Genomic DNA, 26773 nt, shown 5'->3' on the forward strand with positions numbered 1-26773 from the left:
ACAGACGATTCAGTTCAGTTCAGTTCAGTCACTCAGTCATGTCCGACTCTTTGTGACCCCATGAAATGCAGGACACCAGGCCTCCCTGTCCATCATCAACTCGCTGAGTCCATCTGAGAGGGTAACAGGCAGGAAAGCCAGGGGTCTCCAAACAGAGGAAACAGCCTGCAAGTGTCAGACATTTTTCTCTCTCTTAAGCGGCAGGAGGAACAAACTAGCGATATTTTTTCCTTCTCTATACAAATTTAAAGGAGGTTTCTCTTAAAATACTGTGTTGCCATAAAGACACCTGGTTTCACCTGAAGTTAACCAATGCCTTTTTACCCCAAACTCTGTCTTCAAGTTGGTTCCACCTCTTAGCTGAGAACCTACTTGACAAACCAGTATGTTCTACTCAGAAATTGTTCCCCTAATCTATGTGAAAGTGCTGCACTCAATATGCCAGCAAATGTGGAAAACTCAGCAGTGGCCACAGGACTGGAAAAGGTCAGTTTTCATTCCTATTCCAAAGAAAGGCAATGCAAAAGAATGCTCAAACTACCGCACAACTGTACTCATCTCACATGCTAGTAAAGGAATGCTCAAAATTCTCCAAGCCAGGCTTCAGCAATATGTGAACCATGAACTCCCTGATGTTCAAGCTGGTTTTAGAAAAGGCAGAGGAACCAGAGATCAAATTGCCAACATCTGTTGGATCATGGAAAAAGCAAGAGAGTACCAGAAAAACATCTATTTCTGCTTTATTGACTATGCCAAAGCCTTGGATTGCGTGGATCACATTCAACTGTGGAAAATTCTGAAAGAGATGGGAATTCCAGACCACCTAACCTGCCTCTTGAGAAATCTGTATGCAGGTCAGGAAGCAACAGTTAGAACTGGATACAGAACAACAGACTGGTTCCAAATAGGAAAAGGAGTACGTCAAGGCTGTATATTGTCACCCTGCTGATTTAACTTCTATGCAGAGTACATCATGAGAAACGCTGGGCTGGAAGAAGCACAACTTGGAATCAAGATTACCGGGAGAAATATCAATAACCTCAGATATGCATATGACACCACCCTTATGGCAGAAAGTGAAGAGGAACTAAAAGCCTCTCAATGAAAGTGAAAGAGGAGAGCGAAAAGTTGGCTTAAAGCTCAACATTCACAAAACAAAGATCATGGCATCTGGTCCCATCACTTCATGGGAAATAGATGGGGAAACAGTGTCAAACTTTATTTTTTGGGGCTCCAAAATCACTGCAGATGGTGACTGCAGCCGTGAAATGAAAAGACGCTTACTCCTTGGAACAAAAGTTATGACCAACCTAGATAGTATATTCAAAAGCAGAGACATTACTTGCCGACTAAGGTCCATCTAGTCAAGGCTATGGTTTTTCCTGTGGTCATGTATGGATGTGAGAGTTGGAAGGTGAAGAAGGCTGAGTGCCGAAGAATTGATGCTTTTGAACTGTGGTGTTGGAGAAGACTCTTGAGAGTCCCTTGGACTGCAAGGAGATCCAACCAGTCCATTCTGAAGGAGATCAGCCCTGGGATTTCTTTGGAAGGAATGATGCTAAAGCTGAAGCTCCAGTACTTTGGACACCTCATGCGAAGAGTTGACTTATTGGAAAAGACTCTGATGCTGGGAGGGATTGGGGGCAGGAGGAGAAGGGGACGAAAGAGGCTGAGATGGCTGGATGGCATCACGGACTCGATGGACGTGAGTCTGAGTGAACTCCAGGAGATGGTGATGGACAGGGAGGCCTGGTGAGCTGAGATTCACGGGGTCGCAAACAGTCAGACACGACTGAGTGACTGAACTGAACTGAACTGAATCTATGTTAATGAAACTATTTGTATGGTGATCAGCCCTTCTTCAAGATTCAAGTTAATCATTTTATGGCCTAGGATGAACCATTTGGTGGCAAGATTATCCCAAAATGCATCTTATGGGTGAGAGGCCTGGTGCCATGCTGAGTTTTAACACATTCCTTTCTTTCATTAACAGACTGCTAGATAATCACCATGGTATGATCAGTAATCTAGAGCCAGACATCCTGGAATGTGAAGTCAAGTGGGCCTTAGAAAGCATCACTATGGCTTTTTCGTCCGGTAAGCGTCCGGTTTAGGAGGAGGCGGCCTGTTGTGGTTGTTTTGTGAGGTAAAGTACAAGGAACACGTCCTTTCGGCCTAGCTTAAGATGCAGGAGATGCAGCGGTCTTGTAGTAGTAGATCGACGTTAGCTTTGAAAACGTCTAGGTTCAGAAGCTTGAGTGAACTTCATGTTCGTTCGTTAGTGGGGCGGCCACGTGCAGCCCTGGGCGCTCAGTCGGAAGCCAGTCGCGCGTGGGTCCTGGGCCCTCCGGCAGAAGTTAAGTACCGCTGATGACTCGGGTGAAGGTCATCCGTTGTACTGTCGGTGCCATGTGGCCATCTTGAATCTGTTGCTCTGCGACTCTGAAGAGTAACACCGCATCCTGACGACCCGCCAGTTTTATCCAGGTGGAAGCTGAGCTAATTGTTCCAGTGGACGATGGAAAGCATAACGAGATATACCAAGAAATCCAAAGTGATGTGAGTGAAGTCTGAGCATCCTGCAGTACACTGCAAAATGTGATTTTAAATCTCGTGTATGGTATTTAAATAGAAAATAAAAGTGTGCTGCTTTTATTTATATAATAAAATGCTTGATTTGTAAAAAAAAAAAAAAAAAAAAAAAGAAAGCATTACTATGAACAAAGCTAGTGGAGCTGATGGAATTCCAGTTGAGCTATTTCAAATCCTGAAAAAAGATGCTGTGAAAGGGCTGCACTCAATATGCCAGCAAATTTGGAAAACTCAGCAGTGGCCACAGGACTGGAAAAGGTCAGTGTTCATTCCAATCCCAAAGAAAGGCAATGCCAAAGAATGCTCAAACTACCGCACAATTGCACTCATCTCACATGCTAGTAAGGTAATGCTCAAAATTCTCCAAGTCAGGCTTCAGCAATACGTGAACCGTGAACTCCCTCATGTTCAAGCTGGGTTTAGAAAAGGCAGAAGAACCAGAGATCAAATTGCCAACATCTTCTGGATCATGGAAAAGGCAAGAGAGTTCCAGAAAAACATCTATTTCTGCTTTCTTGACTATGCCAAAGCCTTTGACTGTGTGGATCACAATCAACTGTGGAAAATTCTGAAAGAGATGGGAATTCCAGACCACCTGACCTGCCTCTTGAGAAATCTGTATGCAGGTCAGGAAGCAACAGTTAGAACTGGACATGGAACAACAGACTGGTTCCAAATAGGAAAAGGAGTACGTCAAGGCTGTATATTGTCACCCTGCTTATTTAACTTCTGTGCAGAGTACATCATGAGAAACGCTGGACTGGAAGAAGCACAAGCTGGAATCAAGATTGCCGGGAGAAATATCAATAACCTCAGATATGCAGATGACACCACCCTTATGGCAGAAAGTGAAGAGGAGCCAAAAAGCCTCTTGATGAAAGTGAAAGAGGAGAGTGAGAAAGTTGGCTTAAAGCAACCTTCAGAAAACGAAGATCATGGCATCTGGTCCCATCACTTCATGGGAAATAGATGGGGAAACAGTGGAAACAGTGGCTGACTTTATTTTTTGGGGCCCCAAAATCACTGAAGATGGTGACTGCAGCCATGAAATGAAAAGACGCTTACTCTTTTGAAGAAAAGTTATGACCAACCTAGATAGTATATTCAAAAGCAGGGACATTACTCTGCCAACTAAGGACCGTCTAGTCAAGGCTATGGTTTTCCAGTGGTCATGTATGGATGTGAGAGTTGGACTATAAAGAAAGCTGAGTGCAGAAGAATCGATGCTTTTGAACTGTGGTGTTGGAGAAGACTCTTGAGAGTCCCTTGGACTGCAAGGAGATCCAACCAGTCCATTCTGAAGGAGATCAGCCCTGGGATTTCTTTGGAAGGAATGATGCTAAAGCTGAAGCTCCAGTACTTTGACCACCTCATGCGAAGAGTTGACTCATTGGAAAAGACCTTGATGCTGGGAGGGATTGGGGGCAGGAGGAGAAGGGGACGACAGAGGATGAGATGGCTGGATGGCATCACTGACTCGATGGATGTGAGTCTGAGTGAACTCCAGGAGTTGGTGATGGACAGGGAGGCTGGGGTGCTGGGATTCATGGGGTTGCAAAGAGTCAGACATGACTGAGGGACTGAACTGTCTGAGTGACTATATAACATCCAGCTGAAGACTAGCAGGGGAGTACTCTTTCTGCCCCCTTCTAATGCCTCTGTCAGAAGCTTCCTCTATCTCCTTTATACCTTAATAAAACTTTATTACACAAAAGCTCTGAGCGATCAAGCCTCTTCTCTGGCCCCTCGTCTCTGGATTGAATTCTTCTCCGGGTGCCAAGAATCCCGGCGTCTTTGCGTGATTCAGCAACCTTTCACATCCAAACCCATGTCCATCGAGTCAGTGATGTCATCCAACCATCTCATCCTCTGTCATCCCCTTCTCCTCCTGCCCTCAATCTTTCCCAGCTACAGGGTCTTTTCAAATGAGTCAGCTCTTCGCATCAGGTGGCCAAAATATTGGAATTTCAGCTTCAACATCAGTCCTTCCAATGAACATTCAGGACTGATCTCCTTTTGGATCTCCTTGCAGTCCAAGGGACCCTCAAGAGTCTTTCCCAACAGCACAGTTCAAAAGCATGAATTCTTCGGTGCTCAGCTTTCTTTATAGTCCAACTCTCACATCCATACATGACCACTGGAAAAACCATAGCCTTGACTACACGGACCTTTGTTGGCAAAGTAATGTCTCTGCTTTTTAACATGCTGTCTAGGTTGGTCGTAACTTTCCTTCAAAGTATAAATGCCAGGAAATAAGGGTCATCCATACATGACTACTGGAAAAACCATGGCTTTGACTAGACAGAACTTTGTCAACAAAGTAATGCTTGTTTTTGAATATGCTGTCTAGGTTTGTCATAGCTTTTCTTCCAAGGAGCAAGTGTCCTGTAATTTCATGGCTATAGTTACCGTACGCAGTGATTTTCTTTTCTTTCTGCCCAAGAAAATAAAGTCTGTTACTGCTTTCACCTTTTCCCCTTCTATTTGCCATGAAGTGATAGAACCAGATGCCATGATCCTAGTTTCTTGAGTGTTGAGTTTAAGCCAGCTTTTCCATTCTTCCCTTCACCTTCATCAAGAGGCTCTTTAGTTTCTCTTTACTTTCTGTCATTAGAATGGTATCATCTGCATATCTGGGGTTGTTGATATTTTTCCCTGCAATCTTAATTCCAGCTTGTGATTGATCTAGCCCACATTTCAGATGATGTGCTCTGCATACAAGTTAAATAAACAGGGTGACAATATACAGTCTTCACGTACTCCTTTCCCAGTTTTGAACCAGTCTATTGTTCCATGTCTGGTTCTAAATGTTGCTTCCTGGCCTGCATACAGATTTCTCTGGTATTCCCATCTCTTTAAGAATTTTCCACAATTGTTATGATTCACAGAGTCAAAGGCTCTAGCATCATTGAGGAAGCAGAAGTAGATGCTTTTCTGGAACCCTTTCTTGTTCTATGATCCAATGGATGCCGGCAATTTGATTTCTGGTTCCTCTACCTTTTCTAAATTCAGCTTGTACATCTAGAAGCTTTTGGTTCATGCACTACTGATGCCTAGCCTGAAGGATTTTGAATATAACCTTCAGTTCAGTTCAGTTGCTCAGTCATGTCTGACTCTTTGCGACCCCATGAATTGCAGCACGCCAGGCCTCCCTGTCCATCACCAACTCCTAGAGTTTACTCAAACTCATGTCCATCGAGTTGGTGATGCCATCCAGCCATCTCATCCTCTGTCGTCCCCTTCTCCTCCTGTCCCCAATCCCTCCCAGCATCAGGGTCTTTTCCAGTGAGTCAACTCTTCGCATGAAGTGGCCAAAGTATTGGAGTTTCAGCTTTAGTATCAGTCCTTCCAATGAACACCCAGGACTGATCTCCTTTAGAATTGACTGGTTGGATCTCCTTGCAGTCCAAGGGACTCTCAAGAGTCTTCTCCAACACCACAGTTCAAAAGCATCAATTCTTCGGCGCTCAGCTTTATTCACAGTCCAATTCTCACATCCACACGACTACTCAGAGAACCACAGCCTTGACTACACGGACCTTTGTTGGCAAAGTAATGTCTCTGCTTTTGAATATGCTATCTAGGTTGGTCATAACGTTCCTTCCAAGGAGTAAGCGTCTTTCAATATCATGGCTGCAGTCACCATCTGCAGTGATTTTGGAGCCCCCCCAAAAAAAGTCAGCCACTGTTTCCACTGTTTCCCCATCTATTTCCCATGAAGTGATGGGACAAGATCCCATGTTCTTCATTTTCTGAATGCTGAGCTTTAAGCCAACTTTCTCACTCTCCTCCTTCACTTTCATCAGAGGCTTTTTAGCTCCTCTTCACTTTCTGCCACAAAGGTGGTGTCATCTGCATATCTGAGGTTATTGATATTTCTCTGGGCAATCTTGATTCTAGCTTGTGCTTCTTCCAGCCTAGCATTTCTCAAGATGTACTCTGCATAGAAGTTAAATAAGCAGGGTGACAATATACAGCCTTGATGTACTCCTTTTCCTATTTGGAACCAGTCTGTTGTTCCATGTCCAGTTCTAACTGTTGCTTCCTGACCTGCATATAGGTTTCTCAAGAGGCAGGTCAGGTGGACTGGTACTCCCAACTCTTTCAGAATTTTTCAGTTTATTGTGATCCACACAGTCAAGGCTTTGGCATAGTCAACAGAGCAAAAATAAATGTTTTTCTGGAACTCTCTTGCTTTTTCCATGATCCAAAAGATGTTGGCAATTTGATCTCTGGTTCCTGTGCCTTTTCTAAAACCAGCTTGAACATCTGGACGTTCACAGCTCACATATTGCTGAAGCCTGGCTTGGAGAATTTTGAGCATTGCATTACTAGCCTGTGAGATGAGTGCAATTGTGCGGTAGTCTGAGCATTCTTTGGCATTGCCTTTCTTTGAGATTGGAATGAAAACTGACCTCTTTGAGTCCCTGGCCACTGCTGAGTTTTCCAAATTTGCTGGCATATTGAATGCAGCACTTTCATAGCATCATCTTTCAGGATTTGAAATAGCTCAACTGGAATTCCATCACCTCCACTAGCTTTGTTCATAGTAATGCTTCATAAGGCCCACTTGACTTCACACTCCAGGGTGTCTGGCTCTAGGTAAGCGGCCACACCATCATGGTTATCCAGGTCATTAAGACCTCTTTTGTATAGTTCTTCTGTGTTTTCTTGCCACCTCGTCTTTATATGTTCTGCTTCTGTTAGGTCAAAACTCTTTCTGTCCTTCACTGTGCTCATTTTCACATGAAATGTTCTCTTGGTATCTCTAATTTTCTTGAAGAGATCTCTAGTCTTTCCCATTCTATTCTTTTCCTCTATTTCTTTTCATTGCTTAGTTAAGAAGGCTTTCTTATCTGTCCTTGCTATTCTCTGGAACTCTGCATTCAGTTGGGTGTATCTTTCCCTTTCTCTCTTGCCTTTTACTTCTCTTCTTTCCTCAGCTATTTGTAAAGCCTCCTCAAACATTTTGCCTTCTTGCATTTCTTTCTCTTGGGGATGGTTTTGGTCACTGCCTCCTTACAGTGTTTTGAACACCCGTCCATAGTTCTTCAGGCCCTCTGTCTACCAGACCTAACCCTTTGAGTCTACTCGTCACTTTCACTGTGACGAATAATCATAAGGGATTTGATTTAGGTCATACCGAAATGGCCTAGGGATTTTCCCTACTTTCTTCAGTTTAAGCCTGAATTTTGAAATAAGGAGCTCATGATCTGAGCCACAGTCAGCTCCTGGTCTTGTTTTTGCTGACTATAGAGCTTCTCCATCTTTGGCTGCAAAGAATATAATCAATCCGATGTCAGCATTGACGATTTGATGATGCCCATGTATAGAGTTATCTCTTGTTTTGATGAAAAGTGTTTGCTATGACCAGCATGTTCTCTTGGTAAAACTGTTAGCCTTTGCCCTGCTTCATTTTGTACTCCAAGGCCAAACTTGCCTGTTACTCCAGGTATCTCTTGACTGCCTAATTTTGCATTCCAATCCCTTAGGATAAAAAGAACATCTTTTGGAATTAGATCTGAAAGGTCTGTGGGGTCCTCATAGAACTTGTCAGCTTCAGCTTCTTCAGTATCAATGATTGGGACATAGACTTGGAGTACTCTAATGTTGAGTGGTTTGCCTTGGAAAGAAACTGAGATCATTCTGTTGTTTTTGAGATTGCACCCAGGTACTGCATTTTGGACTTTTTTGTTCGCTATGAGGGCTACTCCATTTCTTCTAAGGGGTTCTTGCACTCAATAATAAATATAATGGTCATCTGAATTAAATTTGCCCATTCCCATCTTTTAGTTCATTACTTCCTAAAATGTCGATGGTCACTCTTGCCATCTCTTGCTTGACCATGGGCAACATTCCACATTCCTACACAATATTGTTCTTTACAGCATCAGACTACTTTCATCACCAGACACATCCACACCTAAGCATCATTTCCACTTTGGCCCAGCCACTTTTTCTTTCTGGAAGCTATTTAAATTACCCTCCACTTTTCCCCTGTAGCATTCTGGACACATTCCAACCTGTGTAGGGTGGGGCTTATCTTCCCCAAACAATGAACAAGCCCAATAAACACTTTCTAGGTTGGACGGAACTAACTGAACTGGCAGTTCAATCCAAGCTATAATGTTCCAAGACTTTGATGGGTGACTGGTTAGGTCACAAAAGTTCAGTTGTCAAGTTACCCCATACCTAGGTAGAGCTCAGTGGTCATGCAGTACGCTTACCAAGGAATCCAGAGAAACAAAATATTGACTGTTTGAATTAAACATATCAGTTTATTAAATGTGAGCACAGACATGAATGACTGATGGCAATATGTAAATCACACAGATGTCTCTTACCTAACCACCAGCCCTTCCTTAACTAGAATTAGTCAAGTTTCCCACCTGAGTGGCTAGAAGCCAGATTTCAACCTGGCTATGGCTCTGGCTCACCTCGGTTGTACTTCTTTCTCCCAGTCCTGCCCCAACTAACTCTAACACCCCTGCTTTGCTCAGCTAGTCTTTACCTTCTCTGGTAGTTCTAAGTGTATGCTAGCTGCGAGGATGCTGCAGTTACTGTGTACAGCTGACCTTTGAACAACAAGGGTTTGAACTTCCCAAGTCCACTTATATGTGGATTTTTTTCAGTAGTAAATAATACAGGGCTACTTGATCTATGGTTGGTTGAATCTGTAGTCATGGAATCAGATACAGAGGAACAGTAGATCTGGGTGAACTGAGTATATACAGGGCTGACTATAATTTATACAGAATTTTCTACCATGCTGGGAGGTTGGGGCCCCTGTCTCCTTGTTCAAGGCTCAAATGTATATACACCTAAGGCTTTCTCTGTGGCTTGTATCCTTCTACCTCACCTCCCATCATGGAGATTTCAACAAGTGAACTGGGGAGCTGAGGAACTGAATACTTGGACACCAACATACATGGCTGATTCTGTCCCCACTTGGCACACTCTGTGGGTGGCTCCATTCCTCTACGTGTTAGACTAACTACTCGGCTACATGGGTGTTTGCTGCTGCTTCTGAGCATCTTTGTCTCTGCTTTCCAAGGGCTCACTTGGCTATCAGCCATTTGACAGCCCTCAAGTCTTCTCAGTTTCAAAGGGATCACCTTGGTTATTTGGAGAGACCAGGCAGTGTGATGTGGGGATTAAACGTACAGAACTTTGGAATATCCACATATGGCTTTGTTTGCTGGGTGATGAGGGATGAGCTCTAACACCTCTTTGTGTTAGGTAAAGTAGGGGAACTAATACTTCAGTTTAACGACCACATTGGTCAGGTCCCAGCAGGAAACTGGTTTCACATTCGTTCTTCAAATGAATGGATTACTCACAGAAGTGTGAGCAAGGATGAGGGAACAAACAAGGGCTGTTGAGGTACCCGGAAAGCAGCAGTAGGAAGCCATTAGCATCCCTAAAGCTGAAAAGCGAAAAGGAAGAAGAGCCCACCTCGAACCAGAATTGTGGAAGAGGTGCTGTAGAGTGGACAGGTGCAGCTAAGGCTGGAGGTGCAGCCTGAAGTGTGGAGAGGACGAGGAAGACATTTCCCAGCGTCTCTCTCATCTCACCTGCGGGTGCTACCTATGGGGTGAATGGAATGGCAATCAGGAGACAAGAGAGCCTGGCAAGTGCAGCTAGAGGGCGGGGCTTCCAGGCATAGAGCAGGGCACAGAGGGTCTAGTGAAGAGGCTGAAGAACCAGACGAGACAAGCAGCACAGGATTAAATGAGAAAATACACAGTATGCTTTCCACAGGACCTGGCACATAGCAACTGCCCCGCAAACAGTGATTGTGGTTATTGTTAGTATCACTAAGGCTACAAGGTCACTGGACTTTCCGGTTATACCTAAGGCCATCTTTGCCCCTCTAAGCAAGTCGTGAGGCTTGGTTTAGTAATGCACTCTCACTGGGTCTGCTGACACCAGAGCTTTAATGATCCAGTTTTTGTTTTCATCAGGTGAAATGTAGGCTGTTTAACCTGTCCCCAGATTTAGAGCAAGAAAGAATAATTTCTGAGCAAAGTTCTTTTGAGAAATCTGTCCATCTGGGCACCACAGATCCCTTTACATATGGCCTAAGACTTTCCTTTGTCCCTCTTACCTAATGAGCCAAGACGAAATGGTCATGCTAATGGAAACTGCTTTGCACTCCAAATGCTGCCGCCCAAGCATAAAATCCATGATTTCGTAAGGGCTTAAAAATATCTTTTAAACTCCTTTGCCTCACCACTATTCGGCTGCTTTCTGTCTTTCCCGTTCTGTTCTTGTCCCTGTCGCTGGCCCAGTGTGTCAGAGGACCTGATGCTCCCTGCCCCCTTTACTGCCTCTGATCACACCCCTCTCTTTCCTCACCTTTCCTTTTTCCCCCTTAGATCTTGTTTCACATTTCCCACTCTTCTCAGTTTTCATGTTTGAAGGCTGGCCTCTCAGTCAACACTGCCAGCCAATCAAATGGGTCTTGTCGTTCAAGGAGATGGACTGATTAAATCACTGCAGGTGAGATAAAAATCTTTGGTTCTTTGACTCTTCTTGGCTGCTTGGTGCGGCTCTGCACTCCAGATTTGAGGTTTCTAAAGGGCTGAATCTGATGACTAACCTCCTTGCACCCGTGCAGGCTAAGGCCCTTCAGTCATGTCCGCCTCTTTGCAACATGGCCAGGCTCCTCTGTCCATGGGATTTTCCAGGCTAGAATACTGGAGTGGGTTGTCTTTTCCTTCTCCAGGAACCTCCGTGCACTGTAGTAAAGTCTGACTGTTCAGTTTGGTTGAGTCTGTGCTGAAGACAGTGAGCCAGTGACCTGGGTACAGCTTAGAAGAGCAGAGAGGTGTGACTCTAAGGACAGTCTTAAATCCCCCTCAGGGTACGAAGGTGAACCAACATGAAATACTGAGTTATTTTGGAACCAGGTGTCAGGCATTTCCATACGGCTGCTAAAGTGCTCAGCAGGTCCTCAAAGAACACTTCTCCCAACGAGCTGGGGGAGGGGACAAGGGTTATATGGGGACCATTCAGCAAAATTTTACTGGGGGAAAAAAAAAAAAAAATTTTACTGGGGGAAATAAGCTGACTTTGGGGGTTCAATTGACTCACTTGAAAATTGACTTTTTAAGGTCTCTTCCAATGAACACAGGAAGCCTTCTCCTGTAGAGGGCTAAACCCATGATGGGCCTATTTGTACCCTGGTACTTTAATTTTTTCTTTTGAATATTCTTTGCAACAGGGAACTAGTTCAAGTTTTAGAAATCATTGGTTTTTACCTATAAAACAAAACTGAAATTACTGGAATAAATTACTTCTCTGCATCTAGATTGAGACGTTAACTTCTGACAAAAGAAGATAACTTGTTAAAGTTCACTTAGGCTTCTTTTAAAATTGATTGTACATCTCTAAAATAAAATGAAGTGGATGCAGAACATTTTTTATTCAATACTGCATTGGCTCAGAGAGACAAAATCCACAGGCCCTGACCTTAATTGAAAACACTGATGGATAAACAAGATAAAGTTAAAAAACTATTAGAACAATTTTAAACCAGACATGTATATATTTTAGGAATCTAAATATTGGCTACATTACTGAGCCTAAATTGCATGGTCCTTAAAGTATATGCATTGAATAAACATTATTAGTGGAACATGAAATGCATGAATTTCATCATTCTTGATATATTTACTTTGAAGACTTAAAATTTGAAAGCTATTTAGAAGACAATGCTGTATACTGTTAGGATTCAATCCAAGGTATAAATTTTGTCGTTAAGAACCAGGCTGGCTGGATTTAACAGGATTAAGCTTGGCTTTCAAAATTATTTCTGAAAGGAACAAAAAGTGACCTTCATACTGTAACAAGTCTATTTAGATGCCATTTACCCAGCATGTCCAGGTCTCAGCTACAGTAAATAGTAGTTGTTTTCTTATTTATGAAAAAGGTCGGAATTAAAGTATGTTAATGAACAGACTAAGGACAGCAGTTGTCTAGACCCTTTTGCTCAGAGAAGGAAGGCAATAGCAACCCACTCCAGTACTCTTGCCTGGAGAATCCCATGAATGGAGGAGCCTGGTGGGCTGCAGTCCATGGGGTCGAGAAGAGTCGGACATGACTGAGCGACTTCACTTTCACTTTTATGCACTGGAGAAGGAAATGGCAACCCACTCCAGCATTCTTGCCTGGAGAATCCCAGGGACGGTGGAGCCTGGTGGGCTGCCGTCTAGGGGGTCGCACAGAGTCGGACACGACTGAAGCGACTTAGCAGCAGCAGGAGCAGACCCTCTTGCTACACCCAAAGACAAAGTTAACGATAACCCATATTCAGGCATGTGTTTGACTAGTGAGCAGGAAATCTTGGTCTAGGAAGAATTAAAAAAAAAAAAGCTGAGATATTCAAGCGAGTTATATTATTCCAGTCCCAATTTAACAGTCAACATTTAATCCACTTCCTTTCTCATCCCCAATCCTACCTATGGCTGATGGGAGTAATAAACCAAGACCATCAAAAACTGGAGGGGACATATATATACCTATGGCTGATCCATTTGACGTATGGCAGAAACCAACACTATATTGTAATTATCCTTCAATTAAAGAAAAAAAAAGCAAACAAACAGGAAAAACCAAGGTATAATGTCTGTTTTTTACAGGATAGTCATTAGCTCAATCAGTTAATGAACTGTTAACTCAATAAAGTTATCAATGGGAGAGGTACAGAAAAGTCATTAGTGAAAGAATGTTCTCATCTCTCCAAATTTTTTACCAAGTTTCATTTTCACTGCTTTTTTAAAGGGCATTTTTCTTTAAAGTCCTACCATTAAGGTATGGAACATAAAACTCGCTTGTAATCAATCATGTTTTTAATGTTAAATCTATACTTCAATCAAATGATCCCTCTGGGAATTGATAACCTAAGTTAGCTTTTAAGGGGGAGAAGGGGCTGATGATGCCCATCAGCAGTGGATAAACTGTTCTATTCATATTATGGAATGCTACTTGGTAGTAAGCAGACTACGAATACACTCAACGTAAGTGAATCTCAAAAAAAAATGAACAAAAGTCACATATGAAAGAGTACATATATTACATGATTTCATTTATATGAATTTCTAGAACAAGTAACACTAATCTATTGTGACAGAAGTCAGAACAATAGTTCTATGGGGAAGGATTAACCCGAAAGGGGCATGAGGGAATTTTCTGCTGGAACAATGGAAAAGTCCTGTATCTTTACTGGGGTTGTAGTTACCAAATCTCAAATTACACATTTAAAATCTGTGCATTTTATTGAATGTAAAGTATACCCCAGTTTTTTTAAAGTACTATATATCTAGAAGATCCTAAAGTTAAGTATAACCTATCACCATAGAAAGCATCTAATGAATCTATTAATTAAGAAACAACACAGGTCGTTCATTCAGAAAGCAGATACGAAGCTTTAATTCACTGTGGGCATTTCTATTCATTATATAATATATAAACTTTTCATTTCTTCACACAGATAAATCTTTTATAAGACTTTTTTCCCCTCCAAGTACTGTGTACCATAGCACAATTGCATTTAACTAGCTAAGGACATATTATAAATACCATGAGCCACTGACTATATACAGAAAAATGACATGTTAGAAAGTATAAATTAAAAATGTTTAAGAAAGGCTAAATACAATGAAAAGTTTACATGTATTCTTTAATTCTAGATATCACATCACAGTGACAACCAATTACAATAAAATCAAAACTTCCTTTAGGTGATAATACATTCAAATTTCTAACATCCAATTATTTTCATTTCCACACCATTAATACTACAGGCTTAACACAACAGGCTTTTAGACTGCAGACCAAGTTTCTTGTGTAATAATAAAAACAAAGTTTCTTGTGTAATAATAATTACTATCTTGATCATGATCAAAAGAAACCAAATTTATATATACTGTACTATATAGAGATGAGACTTTATTAAGTATAATATGGAACTCTTTAGTAAGGTGTTCAAGAGAAATTCAAATAGTAGCCTGAAAATGAGTTTTAACTGCTACTGTATTCTACATACATTCCATTAAAAAATGAAGTCTCTGTCAAAACATTTACAAGTAAGTGTATAGTATAATAGCTTTTCCCCCTCCAAAATACCACCTGGGAGAAAATTTCCAAGGTGACTCAAGGAGGGAAAAAAGGGGGTAGGGGGGAAGATCTCAGAAAACAAACATTATATGGTCTGGTAAGTGGCAATCTTCCAGTCTATTTTCAATTGGAATAAATTCTGCAGCCAATTCTACCTTGCTTCGGTGTCCAGTCCAGAGTCCTTGAATATCTAGTTCAGTATTCTACAGAAATCTGCAAGGACTCCTAAACACCCCTCAACTAATTACACAAGGGAAAACTGATCATGTTCTATATTAAAACTTATGTGAAAATTGAACATAGTCATAGCCATTCTTTTAACAGTGATGCTAGAATAAGTGATGAAATATATGCATAGCTGTACACGAATCACCATTAAACACAGGAACACAATGCCATTTGATGCATATCAAATAAGCTCCCCCAAAGCCAATCTGAATATATTTATTTTCATTTACTTTGATACAGCGTTGGAAGGGTCTGCATATAATTACAGAGACTGCTGCAGACAATATTTGATGCTATTAAGTGTTCCATTAAGCAGCAGGCATGCACAAGTTACTTTAAAAAATTTCTCATGTACGTATCTTAACATTTCTATTTATAAGCTACAATATTTTTAAAGCATTTAGTAATCTTTAAACCAATTATTTAAATTGACCTACACCTAAGTGGGGAAAAACAACAACAAAAAACTTCATTGCAACACCTGAAGGTAATATTTAAACTTTACTCCCCCAAATTATGCAAAAATTTTTTTATATGTCATCTTTAAAATTCCAAACATGACAAAAATTCTTACCACTACTAAATTAGAAGTATGATTTCTCAGCAGCAGTCTACCCATCACACACTTAGAGCATGCCACACTTCAGGGGTTTACATGATAAGAGTGACGTGCTGGTGGCTACAGATGACCATAATTGAACATATCAGTCTCTTCTCTTCATTCTGGATCTTTTATTTCAAACTAAATAAAGCTTTTCATTAATATTAACTAAAAAATTTTTTCCCTTTAATACCAATAAGAGGAGATAAAACACCTTTATTGTCTTCAAGTGCCTGGCAAAATAGAAAATATTTCAACTACATTAGGTAATCGGGTGAAGGGCTAGTGTTTGTTTTCTCATTTAAGAAGCATTCCAAGTCAAATAATCACACACACTGACAAATTCAGATTGCCTGGTTCTCGGTCTTTTATGGCTTAAAGTAGTGGGTTTGAAAACTACCTCTGGTTAAAGTTCATGAATAATGCACAGGCTACACATCTAGGAAATCATGCAATAAATATGTTCTCACATACACTGGAATCTTGGTGATGAAAGGGCTCTGCAGGTGTGAACAGTAATGTTTCTTCATTTTACCAAAAGAATAAGCCCAGCAAGTTCCTTGCTTTGGGCCTATTCAAAACCCTGTTTGCCAGGTCATCCTGATCTTCTCAGACTGATAAAAGCAGCCAATGTCTTAAGCCATCTGCAGTTAAGGAACTGATGGGCCTCAACTGCAGGTGCTTTGAGGTCTGAACTAAGCAGAACGAGACTCTCAGGATCCTGCCACTCTGCTACAAAGTCACTTTGGACTACCTGGCAGACTCGAGTATCAAATAGGGAAATGCTGAGAATGAGCCACTGGAAATATTTACTATAACATTATCTTTAAAAAAAAAAAAAAAAAAACCTATCTGCCTTTTAAATCTATTTGAGAATTGCCTTGGTAATATCCACTCACTGTTCCTGGTTTTGATATGCCCCTACAACATGAGAATTGAACTGAACTACAATGATTGTAATGTCATCTCTGTACATCCGAGCAAGCTCTTCAGGAAGACTAAGCATTTTGGAGAGGCGCTCATGATCAACAGCCCCAAACTCATTGTTGCCCACGGCGTGGCGAATAAGGTGGGTTGCTGCATTCTGGTCCTCAAACACTGATGACATCTTAGCTCTCCGTTCTGTTAAAAGGCCATGCATCTGCCCCAGAGTCACCTTATAGCCACCAACGGCTATTGGCTGCTGGTGGTGCATGCCTGTTAGGTACTCACCCACAATCCTAACCACATCCTGCCTGTGCATTGTTTCCCACAGCCCATCAGTCGCCAGTACCAGAAATTTATCCTGTGGCCTTAATCGGTGGTAAGTTACTTCTGGTTCAGCAGTGAGATAAGGAGGTGTATAATAATTAGGAGGGATGAACTTGGTGTATTCATTGTCATTCAACTGGTCTGGGCCAGATTCTATCACTCTCTTCTGAAGGTCAATGCTCCATTTGAACTTGACATCTCCGAAAGCCCGAAAAGGCATCAGCAAGCCAAGCAGCCGATCCTGTTTCACCACACTCTTGGCCTCGTTCTTTGGGTGCTCCAGTTTCAGCCGTTCCACTTCTCTCTCATTCTGAGCGTTGTGGTCATTAGACAGTGTGACCGCCGACCAAGAGCCGTCCTCTTCCTGCACCCCCAGCATGGCTCTGCTGTCGCCAGTGTTGGCCACGTGAAGGTCAACGCCATCCACGTGGGCCACGCAAGCTGTGGCCCCAGAAAATGCCACTCGAAGCACCAGGTAGTTGAGGAAAGAATTGGGATCACCAACTTGAGCCTCCAAGGAGATGTCATTATCAAGCCTCTTGAAAGCATTAATCAAAGCCTCCTTAACATCAATATCAGTCGACTCCCCAGTGTTGAGGTCAATAAGCTCTTGCCAGTAAGTCCTCAAGCTGTTGAAATATAACTTGGACGCCTCCTTACTGAAGTAATCATTGGGGTGCTTGTGCCACTGGAGAATGGGTAGCAGGGCTCGACCACTCTCCACGGCATTTTCGATCTCCAGCAAAGTCTCGTGGGGTAACAAAGAGACAGCAATATAATAAAAGAGTCTTTCACTAACTGCCTGGGAGCAAGCACAGCCTGCGTGGCCGTCGAAAACCCCCAAAAGCATCCCTCTGGTCTGCAAGCAGGTTGCTGCACTCCTCCGGTCCTCAATGGGTGCGTTTGCTGGCAGCTGATTGCTGTCAAATCCAAGGACAGAACTGACGTTTTTGCCATCAAATTCTGGCACTTTGAAACTGTACTCATTCGCTTTCAGGATGCTATTGACTTGGGGAGGTGTGAGGTAAAACTTCTGCGGTGTGGAAGCATATCTCCTTCCTTGGGTGTACTGCCACCAGCTCTCCTTTGGCCTGTAAAAGGTAGCATACGCCGGATGGGGTGTGTATCTCGGGCGACTCTGCGGAATATAAGGAGGTGAGCAGCAGAGATGTTTGTGGTGGCAGTAACATGCAGTGCCATAGATTCTGCTCAGTTCACAGTTACGAATCAGAGGGAAAAACAGTTGAGTTGGTGCTGGCATGGCATCAGAGAACAGTGGCAGGCTGGAACTTCTGACCGGGATTCCTAGACAGCAATTTCACAGGTACGCACAAAGAAAAAAGTTACATTCAGATTACTTAATCTATTTTTTCTTTCATAACAGATATTTAGCAGGTGAATTTACAAGTGCCCCGTGCCTCCTAAGGTACTATATTTTACACACATACCATGTACTATCTCTACAGGATATACTCTGCTAAGCGCACTTGATTACTTAACGGAGCCAGGAGCAAACTGTCTTCTAGCTTTACTTTTCTCTTTGTATTTCTTTATGCAGCACAAACTGGGCAGAATGTACAACAGATCTGGCTGGGAAGAGCGGAGGAGATGAAGGTTATATAACATTATGCAGTGGCAGTCTACCTGGCCAATCACCCTTCTTTTTAATCCTTAAAAAAGTCCATGAGTCTCCCATATTGCACAGGGACTTCTCCCATTTATGAAGATCCAGTTTCTAGAGCCATGGTCAATGGTTAGCATTTGACACACTTGGATATCACCATAAACATGTTGGGATGCAGCCTGTGTGTATTCATGATTTATTTGTACAATATATACATACGTTACTATAATTAACATGTACAAGAAAAATCTTACATAATGGATAAAAATAGAAGTTCCAAAATGCCCTCCTTGCATCCAGGAGATGGTCTTGCAAACAATGCTTCTCCAGACCACTGTGCCGATTTGGCAAGTTTAGGGACACAGGTCTGCCACCAAGTCACCAAATAATCCTAGAAAAGCGGGCAGGTTTCATTTATTCATTAATTTTACTGTATTTTTTGTGACTTAAAAAAAAAAAAAACAAGTTTTTCAGTAGTTCTAAAACTTTGTTAGTAACATAAATGGTCTCAGTTCTGGAACTTAATTTACTTGTTACTATCTTCCTCTGCCTATCAACTGTAAAAGAAAGCTACAGAAATATGATCTTTAACTATTATGGACCCCAAGTAGAATTCACCTGTAGAAAAATATTCTCTTACATTTAAAAAAATGGTTATCTATTTGCCCTTGGAAATTAATAAACAGTGAAACAGTAGTCTAATGGACTAAGGTTTGGCTTAAAAAGGTAGAGCATTATACTGATGAATAAATGAAAATCATATCACTTATATCTGGAAGTGGAACACTGAAAATATTCTGATGAGCATTTATCTAGAAAATGTAATAAACATGTATCAGTAAGCCAGGTAATCTATACAAAAAAAGAATCCCTCTTGTAACACATATTTCCCCTGAATTCTTGAGGTATTGCCTCAAAGTATTCAACTGGCCTATAAACAAATAGGCTTTAGAAGTATCTTAAATAGGGAAACAAATGCAATAAACAAAAAGGAATAAACAATAGAAAATCACCTGAGCCTTAATATCAACTATTTCTTCCTAAGGTTGAACACATTAAGAAAAATTTTTACAAATATCATAGAGTATTAGCTATATATTACATTATTTTCACATACCCTTTTTGAAAAACAGTTAGAAAAATGATAAGTGGAACATAGGGAGCAAACACTGAGTCTGCTTCAGTAATAAGCACTGTGTAAGCCAGTCATATAGAACCCCTTTTGCATGTGATACAATGTACCGTTATTTTAACTGCATTATTTAAGAAGAAATTTGTTTACAAAACTGAAAACAAGATTAAGCAAGAGAAGGTAATGAACAGAATTTTGGAAATAAGAGCAATAACTAAATAACGTCTGAAAGGCAGTCATGAAAGACAGAAATTCCAGAAGAACAGGAATCTATCAAGAATAACCACTTAAATAACAGCACTTCAAACTGAATACCTGAAAGTCATCCAAAGGTTAAGTGTACATGACTGAGCCAGGAGATGTGCTAAACCGATGGGCCACATGACACTGGCTTTCAGATATGAACCATATCTCTTGCTAGGTTTGTATGCAGAAAGCACATGGACTCATTTCATGCTTTGTATGTAGATTATTTCTATTATTAAAAATGGAAACATACCAATTTTCATGAAAATAAATTTTCTCTGTAAGTTTATATATATGTCTGCATTTAAGCTTACTTTAATATGTAAGAATTTTAGAGGGAAAAAAATACCTGTGTTTCTGTATGGAATGCAGATTGAATCAAAGTACTGTTTGTGTTTGGAGGCAGGGTTTGAGAGACTGATGTGTAACAGAATTGGGCTATATAACATCTGATCAAGAAATAACAAGACCGGGAAACCCATACTTTCCTTAAATTCCTTTGTTTTGACAATCCTCCTTCTTTTCTAATTGACTGCAAAATGAACTATTTTGGCAAAAGAACTGATTCATGCAGCAGATGCTTTGAATACGTAAATTCAAACACCAGGCACTCAAGTAACATACATTTTTCCTTCAGGCATAAATTCTCAAGATTCAAAACAAAAAAGCAGAGATTCAATTTTATTAACTCGATCTTTCAATTACTCAGGGGTTTAGCATATGGACTGAGATTCCCAACATGCCTCTAAAAGTCAAATTCCTAGGGAAGTTACCTACTCTGTGATTAAGGAGCATTCATTCACCACCAGTACAAGTGACATACTCTATCAGACCAGTTACTCCTGGAAGTTAATGTACTTTCGAATGCTTTCATAAACCATAAGTGAACATTCAAAAGACTCTTTTGAGTATCCTTCTGAATATCCTGTGATTCAACAACAAAAGTCCACGAAATCAAAACTCTTGTTGACAACTTGCTAAATTAACAAAGTTAAAGGGTTCTGATGCAGCAGTAAGAACAGCAACAAGGTACAGTTGTGGTAAACTGAAGCACCGTCAAATTTTCAAGTTATTTCTGGCCACAATTTCACTTAAAAATTCAGATCCCAGATCCTTAGCCACCTTAGGTACAGCATCTTAGTCTTAGGCAGATTTTGCCAGTGACTAATAAGGAAAGATGAGCTGTAAGGACAAACAGGAAAGAGACCCATCCATTCTTACTGATGTACTCTGCAGGGCTTGTGCCAGGAAATGATTCCACTTTATCAATAAACTCTCAGAACAAACTAATTAAGAGAATGCAATTACTGCCCCGACTCCAGAGCTCTTTAGCTTTGCAAAGCTTTTGGTGTAAATGGGAAAAAAAAAAAAAATGCTATACTAATCATTAAATGTGTCAGAACCCCAGTTTATGTAATCCGATTGCATTAAACACCCCGCATAAAGACTCTCTGCGATTTTTCAGCATTTTGGGGCAACGTTTAGCCATTTCACAGCTCCTGTTATCTCTACATGAATGAAGAAACCTGCTGCCTTTGGAAGACTCCGAAGCCCCAAGTCAGCACTTGTTTGATCAATTTCCTTTGTACCCTACCTGAAAATGGCACTCACTTAAGGCATCAACTGCTATCCTGGTGCAGGATCCCTTTGTCCCCCCTTTTCTACCTACCTCACCTCTTCATTCCACACAAACCCACCTAAGACCATCCACACGCAAAATCAATCATCCTCCTCCCTGGGTACCCAACGCTAGGTAGTTAAGGGAATACCTACCAATTCGTCTGGGCCCGGGACACACACACATTCTCCTGTCATCACAACACGGAGCCGACAACATCCACAACCCGCGCGGAGAGCAGCAGCGACAGCGGCACCGGCCCATTGAAAAGCAAGGCAGAGATGCTCGTTAGAGGAGGCGTCGGCAGGGGAGGCGCGAGCGGAGGAGGGGCGAGGTCTCGCTGCAGCCGGGTGAATGGGGCTAGGAGGTGGGGTGGGGTGAGGTGGGGTGGGGGAAAGAGGATAGAGGCGCAAGACAGGGGGTGGGGAGGAGGGCGGAAACCCAACCAACAAACCCACCCCTCGGGAGCCGCGGAGCTATAGCTGGAGGCGGCGGGGGCCCAGACGCCGGCGGAGGCGCGCTCCGGGACCGGCCCGTCCATCCAGCCCCGGCGCGGAGCCCACGGGAGCGCAGCATCCTCCGCCCGCCCACGCCGCGCCGGCCGCAGACCTGAAAAACCGAGGGTCGGCCCGCGGGGTCACCCTGGGCCCGGGGTGTGCGTGTGAGGGGGGAATCCTCAGGCAGAGCGCCTCCGCGCCACCTGAGCCGCACCTGCCCCGGACCCACCCTCGCGCCGGCCCTCACGGCGCCCCGGGCGCGGCCAGCGGGCGAGGCGGGCCCGCCCTCCCGGCCCTGGAGCCCCGCGGGCAGCCTCACGGCGCCGTCACGCCCGCCGCGGCCCCGACGCCCCTCGAGCGCGCACCTGGCGCCTCCAGGTTCGTCTCCTCACGCGTGCCGGCCGCCCCCCTCACAACTTCGGGATTCCGGACGGGGCGGTTCGGCGCTGGGGTGAGGGAATACGAACCGGGCACGGCAGTGGGAGGAGCCGCTTCTCAAGAGGAGACGGCGGCAGCGGCAGCTGCACCTCCCGGCGGTCCTTCCTCAAGAGCCGCCGCGACTCCCAGGAGCGCGGCCCCGGGCCCCAGGCCGGCCCACTCCGCCCCGCCCCCTCCCGTCCCCCCACGCCGCGCCGGGCCCCCGCCCTGCCCCGCCCGCGCGTTCGGGTCCGAGCGCTTCCCGCCTTCCCATTGGCTGCGCAGTGGCGAGGGGGCGGGGCGCAGCAGAGCGGGCCGCGGCTCGGCGCGTGGGGGCGGAAGAGCCACGCCTCCCCGCCCGCTTTGTGACATCACGAGGGTCAGACACGCCTGTCCACTCCGCGCGAGGTGCCTATTGGCTCCGCGGGCCCGCCTCACGTGACTGCGCCCGCGCCCGCGCCCGCTATAGCCGGGGGGGAGGCGGGGCTGTGTGCGGCCGCGGGCTTGACGGAAGGGCGGGGAGGGAGGAAGCGCCGGGTTCAGCACGAGCGTCCCCGAGCGGGCGGGGCCCGTGAACGGCAGCTTTCCGCAGGCAGGCTTCCACGACGCCCCGGCCCCTCGGCGAGCCTCCTTCCCTCCTTACGGGTGGGCGGGGCTTCGTAGGTTTAGGCTGCGAGGGGAGGCTTCCTGACCAACGGGAAACTAAATTCCCAGAGACGGCCCTACCTGGAATAACAAGGCCTGAGAGAACCCCGGGGTATCTGAGGCCTGGTTCATGGGATTCTTTTCGGAGCGTTGACTTTGGAGCATGTTTTCTGTCATTTTCTGGACACGTCCCAGGGCCCAGGAAGAGAAAGGCGGTCTGAACAGCAGCCAGAGGAAGTTGTGATGAAGGAAGGATTGACTGTCGAGTAGGTGTGTGTGCTCACGTTTTCTGAAAGAAAGTGAAGTCGCTCAGTCGTGTCCGACTCTTTGCGACCCCATGGACTGTAGCCTGCCAGGGTCCTCCATCCGTGGATTTTTCCAGGCAAGAGTACTGGAGTGGGCTGCCATTTCCTTCAGATCTTCCCGACCCAGGGATTGAACTCCCGTCTCCCGCATTGTAGGCACCCCACGTTTTCTGAAGGGCTTTGAAATCAGTCTTTATTTGCCCTGAATAAGAAAAGGGTAGAAAGGAAAAGGGTAGAACGCACAATGCGAAAATGGGAAGAGCCCTGGACTTTCTGTGTCAGGACCTTCATCCAAGTCACTTCTGCTCCGTGAGCCTCAGTTTCCACTTCTGTTACGCTGGATTGGGGTGGCGTTGGCAGTCTTGGTTAAAGGGTAGACATGGCAGGGGCTGCTTCACTTGCTTCTGTCCGCACGTAATCTCCTCTTTATGGGAACTGAGTCACTGATAGTGGCTTCTGAAAACTTCCTTGGAGATGGTATCAGGCAGATCATTGCACTTATCCTGCTGCTGCTGCTAAGTCGCTTCAGTCGTGTCCAACTCTGGGCGACCCCATAGACGGCAGCCCACCCGGCTCCCCCGTCCCTGGGATTCTCCAGGCAAGAACACGAGTGGGTTGCCATTTCCTTCTCCATCCTGCCTACTGTTAAAAACAGTTAACTGACTTATTAACCATATCTGCTTACGAGCCGATAAAATTCCCAAAGTGATGTGCGCAAGTTATGAAAAGCTGTCATATTAACAGTATTGTGGAGTTTTGTTTTTGTTAATTTTCACTATCTGATTTTATGTAATAAAGGAGAAATTTTATAGACACGAAACAGTGCCAGGAACTGGTTCTTTATAGCTCCTAGATCTTTCCAACTGCCTCCTCTATTCTCGAAATAGCATTTTGGCCCAGCCCCAGGCTTCCCACGGAACTCTTGTGGCTATTTTTATGTGGCCCTCATCCATTTTATATGGGCCTATCTGCCTCACATCAACCAACCCCTCTTTTTTACTTCTCAAATGAGCTTTCCGTAAGTTGGTATTTTTTTCATGGTCTTTTATTCTGTTGAGTATCTGATTTATGTATCTATTTTCTGTAGTCTCATAGAGGCAGTATAGGGTGGTATGGCAAAGTGAGTAAGAACACAGCTGGAACTAGACTACCCGAGTTCCAGTCCCAGCTCTGCATCTTGCTACATGGTCTTGGGCAACTTCTTCCTGCTTCAGTTCTTTCATATGTAAGATAGGAATAAAAATAGTAATATTTAAAAATTTTTACCCTCACAGGTTTGTATTAAGTGAGTTGATATATCATGCTGAGTAAGTACAAGCAAGTAGTAAGGGCTATGTAGGTATCAGCTATTATTAATATTATAGACAAGTCCAGCTCAGTGTGTTTGTTTTATTAAGGACTCCTAGGGAGTAGGAGATGAATACACTCAAGTAGAATATATTCTACAGCTAGGTACTAAGCAGTCATTAACAAAGTGGAGAGTCTTACAACCTTAGGATATCAGGTTAAGGTGATTTATTTACATGAAGAATGTTACTACCTCTTAGCCCCTACTTTACAGACATGGAGACCAGGTAGTTGAATATAAGTGGATTTTTATTTTGAGAGTTTCTGCCTGAAGACTCAGAAGTGAAGTTTATACTAGGCTAGTTTGCTGTCTGTAAAACTTTTTCTATTGTGAAAATAGAGTCATGAGACTGCAGGATATATATATATATATATATATATATATATATATATCTCCATAGCAATGACCTCTTTAGATCACCTTGGTAGCATATACCTTATTCCACACCAATATTGCTGTTAGTCAGAGCCCTGTAGAAATTACCTTTTCAAATTGTTTTTGGATCTGCACAGGAAACTCCAACTTATTTTACTATAACTAGCACCTTGGTTTTTATACCAAAATAATATTGATTCCCTCATGCTAATGTTCTTAGTTTTAAACAACCTATTTCTGAAAATAACACCTACTCTCAAAAAATTGACATTTGCCACCACTAAATATAGTCAATCACTGCAGATGGTGACTGAAGCCGTGAAATGAAAAGACGCTTACTCCTTGGAAGAAAAGTTATGAGCAACCTAGATAGTATATTCAAAAGCAGAGACATTAGTTTGCCGACTAAGGTCCGTCTAGTCAAGGCTATGGTTTTCCAGTAGTCATGTACGGATGTGAGAGTTGGACTGTGAAGAAGGCTGAGCGCTGAAGAATTGATGCTTTCCTACTGTGGTGTTGGAGAAGACTCCTGAGAGTCCCTTGGACTGCAAGGAGATCCAACCAGTCCATTCTAAAGGAGATCAGTCCTGGGTGTTCTTTGGAAGGAATGATGCTAAAGCTGAAACTCCAGTATTTTGGCCACCTCATGTGAAGAGTTGACTCATTGGAAAAGACTTTGATGCTGGGAGGGATTGGGGGCAGGGGGAGAAGGGGACAACAGAGGATGAGATGGCTGGATGGCATCAGTGACTCGATGAACGTGAGTTTGAGTGAACTCTGGGAGTTGGTGATGGACAGGGAGGCCTGGCGTGCTGCGATTCATGGGATTGAAAACAGTCGGACACGACTGAGCGACCGAAATGAACTGAACGGAACTGAAATATAGTCAAAAGAATTTGTCTTGAGAATTGAAGGCATTGCCAAGGTATTTCTGGAATCAAAGGATCCCCCAAAGTAATGGCTATGAAATAAATTCATTTAGAGGTGTAAGTTTTATTCTCTAGCTGCAGTTATATGATTCTGTGAGATGTATGTTGTAAATAAAGTTATGGTCCTTCTGCACAGGAACTAAGTGCTTGTACCACTGGGGGAGGTCCTTAAGTATCTCAGCCTTGTCTCCTCTCTGGTCTGGCTGTCTTCCTGTCTCTAGATGGAGCTCCTTTTGGTCATCCAGTGAATAGGCTTGCTTCAGAAGTGCGATTTTTATCACATGGCCATCTGGCCAAAGCCAGAGCAGGTCTGTGGGTTTGCTGCTGTGACCTCACAGACTGTTTTAGCCACCAGAACGCCTGTTGACACTTTTTTTTTAACATTGGAAGGTGTGGAAAAATAGCACCAAACAACCCAGAATTTTTGTAAGGGGAGGTAAGGAGAGAGGAGGAGGGGGCTTCCCAAATACTCCAGTACAAAGACAGTACTGTGGAAAAATACTTATTTTTGTTAATACAATGCTTTTTGTAACACCAAAAATGAAAGTCAGTACCTGAATTAGACCCTTAACACATAGTCATTTTCTTGCCCTAGAATAAACCTGGAAATGAGCAACTGCTTAGCCAGATTGGCCTGGTATTCTTATGGGTGGATGATATAAACCCTTGGGTTATTGGAGGTTAGCTGTGACAACATGGAGATGGTCCAGTAGAATCTCAGTGGTGCCAGACAGGAAGCTTAAAATAGACTTGCAAGTGGGTCTGAGATGCTGTTCGCCTGATGGCTAGTGAGTTAACAGTGGGCTTTGCCAAAATCAACGATTAGAGGAAAGAGGCTGCTAGAC

At 43.4% G+C, this 26773-nt stretch overlaps 1 protein-coding gene and 1 long non-coding RNA gene across 13 annotated transcripts; one reads left to right on the top strand and one right to left on the bottom strand.

The window, feature by feature from the left end:
- Positions 1–13997: 13997 nt before the first annotated feature.
- On the bottom strand, positions 13998–22510 carry PDP1 (pyruvate dehydrogenase phosphatase catalytic subunit 1). Of its 12 annotated transcripts, none has more exons than XM_042254481.2 (4): positions 22377–22510; positions 18671–18807; positions 18241–18382; positions 13998–18097 (listed from the first exon to the last, which is right to left on the bottom strand). In XM_042254481.2, the coding sequence occupies exon 4, from the start codon at positions 18051–18053 to the stop codon at positions 16437–16439; it is 1617 nt and encodes a 538-aa protein (XP_042110415.1). In that variant the 5' UTR covers positions 18054–18097; positions 18241–18382; positions 18671–18807; positions 22377–22510; the 3' UTR covers positions 13998–16436. The 12 variants fall into 12 exon arrangements, with proteins under 12 accessions (XP_042110415.1, XP_042110416.1, XP_060249487.1 ...); XM_042254482.2 differs by lacking the exon at positions 18671–18807 and adding an exon at positions 21568–21602; XM_060393504.1 differs by lacking the exons at positions 18241–18382; positions 18671–18807 and adding exons at positions 21568–21602; positions 21871–22054.
- A 304-nt stretch (positions 22511–22814) lies between these two features.
- On the top strand, positions 22815–26108 carry LOC132657198 (uncharacterized). Its single transcript, XR_009595009.1, has 2 exons — positions 22815–24294; positions 25303–26108. It is a non-coding gene; the product is annotated as an uncharacterized LOC132657198 (long non-coding RNA).
- The last annotated feature ends 665 nt before the right edge of the window (positions 26109–26773 follow it).

The sequence above is a fragment of the Ovis aries genome, chromosome 9, assembly GCF_016772045.2.
Source record: "Ovis aries strain OAR_USU_Benz2616 breed Rambouillet chromosome 9, ARS-UI_Ramb_v3.0, whole genome shotgun sequence".
Taxonomy (NCBI): Eukaryota; Metazoa; Chordata; class Mammalia; order Artiodactyla; family Bovidae; genus Ovis; species Ovis aries.